This window comes from Etheostoma cragini, chromosome 2, assembly GCF_013103735.1.
Source record: "Etheostoma cragini isolate CJK2018 chromosome 2, CSU_Ecrag_1.0, whole genome shotgun sequence".
Taxonomy (NCBI): domain Eukaryota; kingdom Metazoa; phylum Chordata; class Actinopteri; order Perciformes; family Percidae; genus Etheostoma; species Etheostoma cragini.
In genome coordinates, this window is record NC_048408.1 from 18136678 (window position 1) to 18145338 (window position 8661).

The 8661-nt window shown below is 38.9% G+C and overlaps 2 protein-coding genes across 2 annotated transcripts; one reads left to right on the forward strand and one right to left on the reverse strand.

Moving 5' to 3' along the window:
• Positions 1–280: 280 nt before the first annotated feature.
• Positions 281–4962, reverse strand: pld6 (phospholipase D family, member 6). The gene is made up of 4 exons (XM_034894202.1): positions 4889–4962; positions 3886–4070; positions 3171–3400; positions 281–1160 (listed from the first exon to the last, which is right to left on the reverse strand). The coding sequence occupies exons 2-4, from the start codon at positions 4062–4064 to the stop codon at positions 892–894; spliced, it is 678 nt and encodes a 225-aa protein (XP_034750093.1). The 5' UTR covers positions 4065–4070; positions 4889–4962; the 3' UTR covers positions 281–891.
• On the forward strand, positions 4858–7912 carry LOC117958022 (transcription elongation factor 1 homolog). Its single transcript, XM_034894217.1, has 4 exons — positions 4858–5106; positions 5453–5578; positions 5689–5759; positions 6824–7912. Exons 2-4 carry the CDS (start codon positions 5463–5465, stop codon positions 6886–6888), a joined length of 252 nt encoding a protein of 83 aa, XP_034750108.1. The 5' UTR covers positions 4858–5106; positions 5453–5462; the 3' UTR covers positions 6889–7912.
• The last annotated feature ends 749 nt before the right edge of the window (positions 7913–8661 follow it).

The following is an 8661-nucleotide window of genomic DNA, read 5'->3' on the forward strand; positions in this document are numbered from 1 at the left end:
TTACAAAGTCTTGAATCATACAAAACCAAATAACCCTGGTCTTCCTCAACAAGCATCATCCTGACTGTGAGCATTGCACCCAGGTACATTCATCATGTCCAAACAAGATCAGCCCTACTTGGGTTTGCAAAACCTCAAAGGACGGTATTGTTAAGCATTGAGAATACCAGCATGTGCTTGTGCTGTAAGGCCTGACTGTGAATTTAAAACAGAGAAAATCATGTTGGAGCAAGAGAAAAACTACAGCTGTGGGGCAGTGATGCAACAGTACTGCCAAAACTGCAGTGTGAAAGAGGCTTTTTATTGCTGCTTGCAAAACATCGTCCCTGAGACCTCAGTAGCACACCCTAAACAACACACAGCCAGTACTTTAGAATAGAGTTATACACATAGGGAACTGTTTCTTTTTTTTTTTTTTTTAATAAAAGGTATTTAACTCAAAATCCTTAAATAGCCTATATTTTCTAAAATTTCTAAATTCCTATTTTACTTTTCTTTTTTAAATAATAAATGTTCTCACTTAACACAGACAGAGGTATTCTCTTTATAACTGGACAACATATTTTTTTGTGGATTTTATCTTCATCTTAAGCCAAACCGTAAAATATAAGAAAAAGACTAAAGTCAAACAGAACTCTTAACTCTAGACATAGCCTAGTAAATCAGACACATTTTCTGATACATATTTAAAATAAAACTGCCACAAAACTTTCATCATCTTGATGAGTAACATTGTCACTTGAAGTCCTCCAAAGCCAGAAGTTACAGAACAGAACAAGAAAAGATACAATTCTTTCACTGTTTTGTGGCAAAACTGCCTGAACACATTTAACATGCATACCTTCTACCTCAAAGGTTGAGGAGCTCTGACTCAACGTTCGTCGTGGCTTATCAGTCCAAGGTTCTGGTGGTAGTATGAGCAGCTTTTTGGTCACTTGAGTGGAAGAATCGGGCTGGATCGTTGTGCATCCATAACCTGTGGAACTCCTTGATAAAGGGTTGCACCAGGTCTGGCTCATCGGTGACAATGACGTTCTCCATGTTGCTCTGCACTGCTGTCAGCGTCCAGTTGAGGGAGCCGGTGATGAGCAGCCGACCGTCTACCAAGGCAAACTTGTGGTGCATGTAAACCGAGCCCACGTTGCATCGTGCACAGATCCCTGCGGAGCAGAGAGTATACAGGCAAGAGGGTGCAGAGGTGTGTATGTGTGTTTTTAGTACTGGTTTGTGCACAAAGAATAGTAATGAAAATGTGGATATGTTGAATGCTAGATAAGGTTCTTTGGGTGAATACATAAAAGAGTCTTAAAGTATCAATGAATGCTCCTGCTTTTTATTTGATCTTTTCAAAATTGAAACAGCAATAGAAAAAAGTACAAAAACGTTTCTAAATGGACAGTGCTGACCTGACGAGTTGTGAAATAGAAGGGTAATATATGTAGAAAAATCTAAATAAATTTGAGAGCTTGGTAGTTTTACTACATACACTATTTCGCCACTGCAAAATCATTTTATCAATAGCTAACAACACATTGATATAAAACAAATGAAAATCTAAATTACAAGACACTTATTTCTTGCTCTTTTCAAGACTGAACAGAAGAAGTTATTTGAATACATAAGAAGAAGCTATCAAATCTGACCAACACTTTTAAACATAGAGTAGTCCTTTATATTTATTTTACTTGTCTGATTTCTTAAATATGTATGTTTATTATGATTACTTAGTACTTGCTATCAGCTTTTCCTATAGATATGCATTTATTGTTATTGTGAGTATTGCAACTTAAAATGAGCTTACTAAATAACTGCATTGGCTATTTTACATAAACCAAGGATATACCATAAATCAAAAATAATGTTAGTTGAAATGCAGAATATGCTATGAATACTAAATGCCATTTTCTTCTTTTCTATTGTTTCTCTTTAGTTGTGTGCAAAGGAAATTACTTTGGTAGGGTATTTTGATTTCAGTTCGCATCACACTGTAGACTACTAATTTGTAGACTGGACTGCAGACTAAACTCAGAGAGATTAGAGATGCAAATTCTCTCTAGAAGGAGTAAGTGCGTGTACCTTTAAAGAAAATGAAACACTTTTACAAGGAATGTGTTTTTCAAGACTCTAAACCTGCTTATTCACTCTGTGTATGATGCCTTTTTAAAATATGTTCAGCTCAAAGTAAAGAGAGCCAAAAATAATGGGAAAGAGCAAATGCAACTGGCAAGTCAAGTATGATGTCTTTCCAGTTTTGGCCCCCAGGGTGCGGACACTCCAAAAGATGTCTCTTTCAGGTAATTTTCCCTGCACGTTTAGAGCCTCAGGGAATGTTTCAGGGATAAATGTGGACTATTTAAACCAGTGACAGCAAACTTATCCAAAGCACTCAGGAAGCAGTCACATATTGTTACTCGAGGATAAAAACGGTTTCTGCAGACAAAATAGAAACAGTATGAGAAGAGGAATTGGTTGTCCCGTGTGCCAAAGTGGTGGACACACACACACACACACACACACACACACACACACACACACACACACACACACACACACACACACACACACACACACACACACACACACACACACTTTGCCTGATTAAATTAGCTGTCTGGTTGCCAGTTTCTTACTCACTTAATTCTTACTTAACAATATGCAGTGGAAGTAATTTATTAAATGCAGAGGGCTGCGACAGAAAGTGAGTCGGACACGTGACGCAACATCTTTCAGAGCATGATTACCATGACTCATAGGAAGGCTTGCAGTGGAACCCTACATTTCCCTAGACAGTTCCTATCATCTCTCCATTTCACCACAAAGGAACCCAGTGGGACTTACTGACAATGACACTGATAGTCCGAGAACAAAGAGGGAGCACCTTTTATTGAGTTAGATAAGTAAGTATTCAAGTGAAATTTGTCCATTATAATAACATGCGTTATTGTGATTTTTGTAACAAATCAATCTGTAGATTTAATTTGTTACAAAAGTCACAATAATGTGTTATCTCTAGATGTTATTTATATATATTTTGAATAGGACTCCCTGGGCCTGTTTTTGAAACTGCTTGTCATAATAAGGATGGTTTGTCACAGGGACTGTCAAACAGCAGGAAGACATACTGTATAGCGTAAAACAAAACAAAAAAAACATGAATCTGTTTCCCTCACCAGCCTTGCGGAGGACGCCTATCTGGGAGCCGGTGATGCCGGCATAATCCTTATCAGCGAGGACTCGGATGGTGACGCCCCTGCGCTGTAGCGCTAGTACAGCCCTGCTCAGGTCCATGTTGGAGAAGGCAAAGACACACAAGTCCAGAGAGGAAGTAGCAGACAGGATGTGGCGAAGAAAACGAGAGAAAGAGGTCTCAATGCCATGAGGCAACGAGCAGAAACAGGAACTGGAAAAGCCAAAACAAGAGAAAATATGAGTTTTTCCTACTTACTGTATCACCTGTTGATCTTCTATAGGCTATACTAATCCTGCATCCTTTTATTCTGTTTACATTTTCCAGCTCTCACCCAGGTTTTCCAGAAGGTGAGGAAACCAACTGCCAGGTTACAGATTACAGTAGCTCTACAGTAGCAAGAAATGCTGTTGTCGACAGTTTTCAAGCTGGCAAAAGTGCAAATAGCCCAAATTGGGTTTTCTAGGTATTATTTTAATGTGAAACACTTATTCAGTAGGTAAAAGAACAGTCCTGTTAAGTGGGAAACAATTGGGATGAGGAATGGTAATTGCGCTGAGTAAATCCACTCACTGAATGCATCTAGGGGCTGTGAATTTTTGCATTAGTGGCCAAGTGTGTCACAACACACTTGACAGTGATACAGAGAAAACCATATAGCTTCCTTTTACTCAACGCAGTGATTATGTTTCACTTACTGAGGCGACGAGGGGGTGAAGATGTGCTCCACACAGGCCATCTCTGAGGGAAAGAAGAGGACCTCATTGAGGGTTCTTCCAGTCCTGAGGCGACGGAGGAGCCAACCAAGCAGCTCCACACTGAGAGAGAGGCCCACCACACCCAGGCTGACCACCTTCACCGTCCACATCATTGACATCTACTACACAACACAATAATGTTCAAACCAATCAAGTACTATGATGCAAACTTTCTTATCTTCACATATAATCATAACATTTCTGTGTTTTGTCTTACATGATTATGGTTTCAGAAATTGTTAATTATGATTATACTATCTGTTTTGCATATGTTTTGTAGTGCTATTTCTTCTTTTTTCATTTTAAATCCTTGTTAATTAAATATATTTGTGTTGTAGCCTGTTTAAAGCCTGTTTTTCTGACACTTTTAAGAAAAAAAACAATAAAACTGAATTGAGAAAATTATCAGCAGGCCAGTCTATAAAGAAAATAATCATTAATGATTTCTAATGTCATACTCTCTAACTGCACGAAACCTCTGAATGTTATTTGACAAAATACACATACATTGTATGTTATAATAGGAATACATTGTTATTTAACCGTTTAGCAGTATATGATTCGTTTTTCTTTCATACTGGCTAATGGATGTACCCCACAGAAACATCAGAAACAACATACAGTTACACAATGTGTAGGTGTTTAAAATTGTAGGCCTATGCTACTTCTACTTCACTACGTACAAAGGCACATATTGTACGTTTTACTACACTAGCTAAAGTAGCATTTATTTGACGACAAAACTAGTGTTTTGCTATGCAAGGTGATTCGTACTGTAGCCTAAGTTACCATATCAACCCCAAACACAAACTACGACACAAACTTCATTTAAACCACGCTAACTGCAAAGATGTATACAAAGTAGACAACTTAATATTTCAAGACCTTAGCAGGGCATGTAGAAACATAAAACGAGAGTTTTTTAAGTCAACACACCTAGCTAAGCATATTCTGTCGCCACCACGCGGACTGTGTGTCAGAAGTTAGAACAGAAGCTGTTTCATCACTGGCTATCATCTTAACTGACACTTCAGGGAGCCAATGACTGGCCGTGAAGCACACGCTCTCCTCCAATCCCTTAACGCAAATAGTCGCCGGTGCAGGGTCTTTGAGGAAGTCTTTTCCTCGCTTTACCGCAACGTGTATCTTCTACAAGCAAAGGTAAACAAGATTGAACTTTTACTAGATGCCATTTATCATTCACGACATGTTTAATAGCTACGGTTAATCGATGCATATTCAAATATGTTTTCTTACCAAAGTCCACTTAACTCGTATTTTCATCGTGAGGCGATTTACGTTGAAACGTAACTGGAGATCAACAACAAACATGCTAACGTTAGCTTGCTAACTTTAGTTGCTAACAATATGGAGCAGCAGCTGCCGACTGGAGTTGTTTTCTAGTCCATGTTTCTCTTTCTTCTTTGGTGGTTTATTTCTATTGCATATGTTCTTCTTCTTAAAGTTGCCTGTTTATTTGTCTCTTTTTCACACATACTTGATTCAGTTTGTGTGCAATGGGTCGCCGAAAGTCCAAAAGAAAGCCTCCTCCTAAAAAGAAGATGACGGGAGATCTGGACTCTCAGTTCACCTGTCCATTCTGCAACCACGAAAAGTCATGTGATGTCAAAATGTATTTACAATTTCACCAAATACCTATCCCAAGACAACTGCTCAAGTTTGATTCGTTGATTTCTGATTTGATTGTTGCCAACTTTTTTGTTATGCTTTTTATGTTAACAGGGAGAGAAGCAGAAATACTGGTATAATATCCTGCACGGTCTGCTTGGAGGAGTTCCAGACCCCCATAACCTGTATCCTTAATCGCACATACACTAGCAATTTCTCTAACAAAAATAGAATAACAGAACAGTTTGAACACCCTCCTTAAAAAAAAACAACAACATATAATTATGTGTAGTAGCTTTTAATGTGAAATTTTGGTCTTAGACTTGTTTAAAGTGGTTAAACTAAATAATCTATAACGCCCAGTAGTTAGTTTATTTACAGCCACTTTCAACTGGATCCCACAAGTGCCCAGTCTAATTCATCAGAGATGCTTGTCAGATAATCAAATAACTTTGGAACCCCCTTAGTGATTAGTATGAGGCTGTGTCTGACTGACCATCTCTGTATTTTTTTGCTACCCACTTGACAATTTAGTTCTGATAAGAGTATACCCCAGCACACAGTCCTAGTCAGCAAATGGTGGTTGCTCAGTTGTCATGTAGGTGGCTCAGACTACATCTACACTAAGCCGCTATTTTCGTGTCCCATACTATCCTTTCCAGTATCATAAAGATCTGTGCCCACAGTTAAACACATGAAATAGAAAAAATGGCTAGATTGCTTTTCCTTCCTCTTTTCACTTAGCGAACTAAATTACAACATAAATACAGGTTAATGACAACAACTGTGTCAGCTATATCAACATTTATGATGTGTGCTCACAAAGAAAGTTACAGAAGGGCAGAAACACATTGCCAAATAAAATCACCATGAATAATAAATTATTGACATCAGCTACGCTGTATGTTTGGCTACATCTACGAGATTTTTGGATGAGAAATACTGGCTGTAGGGCTGTTGCTGGCGATTATTCAGTCTCTTTTCAATTGGTACGTGTTCAGCTGTGGGGAACCCTACAGTGCATTGGCTGAAGAAAGATCAAGGAGGCCTTTTACATCTGATGCCAAAGACCAACTTTAAAGAGTGATGGGTTAGGTTTCCCCCGTTTACAACCACCTGTTATCATAAGACAAAGGTTCCACATTCAATTCATGCGATAATACCTTATGTAAGTTCATATCCTGCACTGATTTAAACTCTAACTCTTAAGCAACAACGTTCCTTTTATCCTTAATATAATGCTCCTCAGATCTGTCAGAGCCAGTTGACGTGTACAGTGATTGGATAGATGCCTGTGAAGCAGCCAATCAGTAGCCCTCGTGGAGCTGGATGTCTTTTAGGAACTGGCTGAGGATGGGGGCGGGTGGTCCTGGGCCCATCAGGATCAAGCTGGTCAGAGGACATTTATGAAACTTTTGTTGCTCACAGCTGTCCATGTGGTCACTTACGATTTACAGTTGTGTGAACAGCAGTTTCACCTATCTGGTGTTCAGTAGAAAGTGGCTATGAAGCCCCCCTGTTGTCTTCTGACGTCTCACCGTTCTGTGTAAGATTTCAGCCCACAATTCTAGTTCTGACTCTTGATGTATTAAAACAATTTGAGAGCTTTTTATTTTCAACATTTGTTGTTGTTTTTGTATGGGTCTCAAAAACCCTTTAGCCTTCACATAGAAGTTGTGTCCTGCTTTTTATTTTATAGATAGATATTGTTAGGTGCAGAAATATAATTTTTACAAGAGGCCTGTAGTGTAAGTGAATGGGTTCCCTCCTTGGCATTGTAATGTGAAATCAATAGAAAGTAAAATATTTTTGGTTGGCGTTATGAGAAAAGACACGTGAATATGTGGATCTTGACAAATCAGTGAATTGGTGCATTCAAAACTTGAAAATATTACGTTTTCCATGCGCTCATTCTCTATCGTACACTCTGACACATGCAGCAGGGCCTAACTGCAGAGGATCTTTTCCGGTATGGCGTCATTGCCAGGCTTTGCAAGTTGTAGGCTTGAGTGGACCTTTTCTTTGGTTAATTTTTAACACAGTTCAGCATGATGTTACGGGTTGTGTGTCCACAGCTCTCCTCATCCTCATAAACACAGTTGTCTCACAACATTAGGTCATTCCACTGGAGAGAGGAATGGACGTGTGAGATTTAGGCTTAGCTGCTAAGTTCAAAGGATTTAAATTCCTAAATCATTTAGTTTTTTTACTCAGTTGAATGTTTGAGAAATTCAAAAATTCAATAAGTACAAATTGTTATAAAGTGAACGTTGAGAACTTGAGTGCTTATTTTCCTATGCAACAGCCATCGGTGTTTAATGTCATAAAAGCACGCTGTGTAAAAAAGAAAAAAGTGTGATCTTGGAAATAAAGCAATAAGACTTAATACCAGTATGCGTTGGTTGGTTTTATTTTATTGTATATTGTGTGTAACTTAACACACAATAGAGTAGGTTTTCTTTTTGGGATCAGGAGATGGTTGTTTGAACTTGATTTGATTTAGTTAAAGGTCAATCAATTTTATGAGGTTTTTAACATTAATATACGTTCCCACAGCTTACCTGTAGTCCCGAAGCAGCTAGAAATGGCGATAGGTGTAAACTGAGCCCTGGGTTATCCTGCTCTACCTATGAGAAAATGAAAACTCAGATGGGCCAACCTGGAATCTTGCCCCTTATGAGAGTTATCTCCCCTTTCTCTGCATTGCCCACCCAAAGAATTTGGCCTACCCATGAGAGAGAGAACATCATGGCTTTCAAAGGAGCAAAGTGGCAGTTGGTCAAGGCCACACCCCCACCCTCCACCTTACCCCCTCTCTCTGCTTGTCAAAAGCTACAGACTCAGAAATGGCAAAGACTAAGGAAAGCTCATTGTAGGACCGGCTCTAGTGGCTGAAATTCTGCACCAAGGCTGAACTTTGGGAAAGAGACTTCAGCTATGGTATTTGGGGACCACTAAGGTCTACTGTATATAAAAGCATCAAAAGAGCACCATGTCATGGGACCTTTAAGTCTTTTCTTGATGGAAATGAAAGTTAGCGATTAGATCCTACATGTCATAAACATCCTGTACAGAACTGAGCACCAC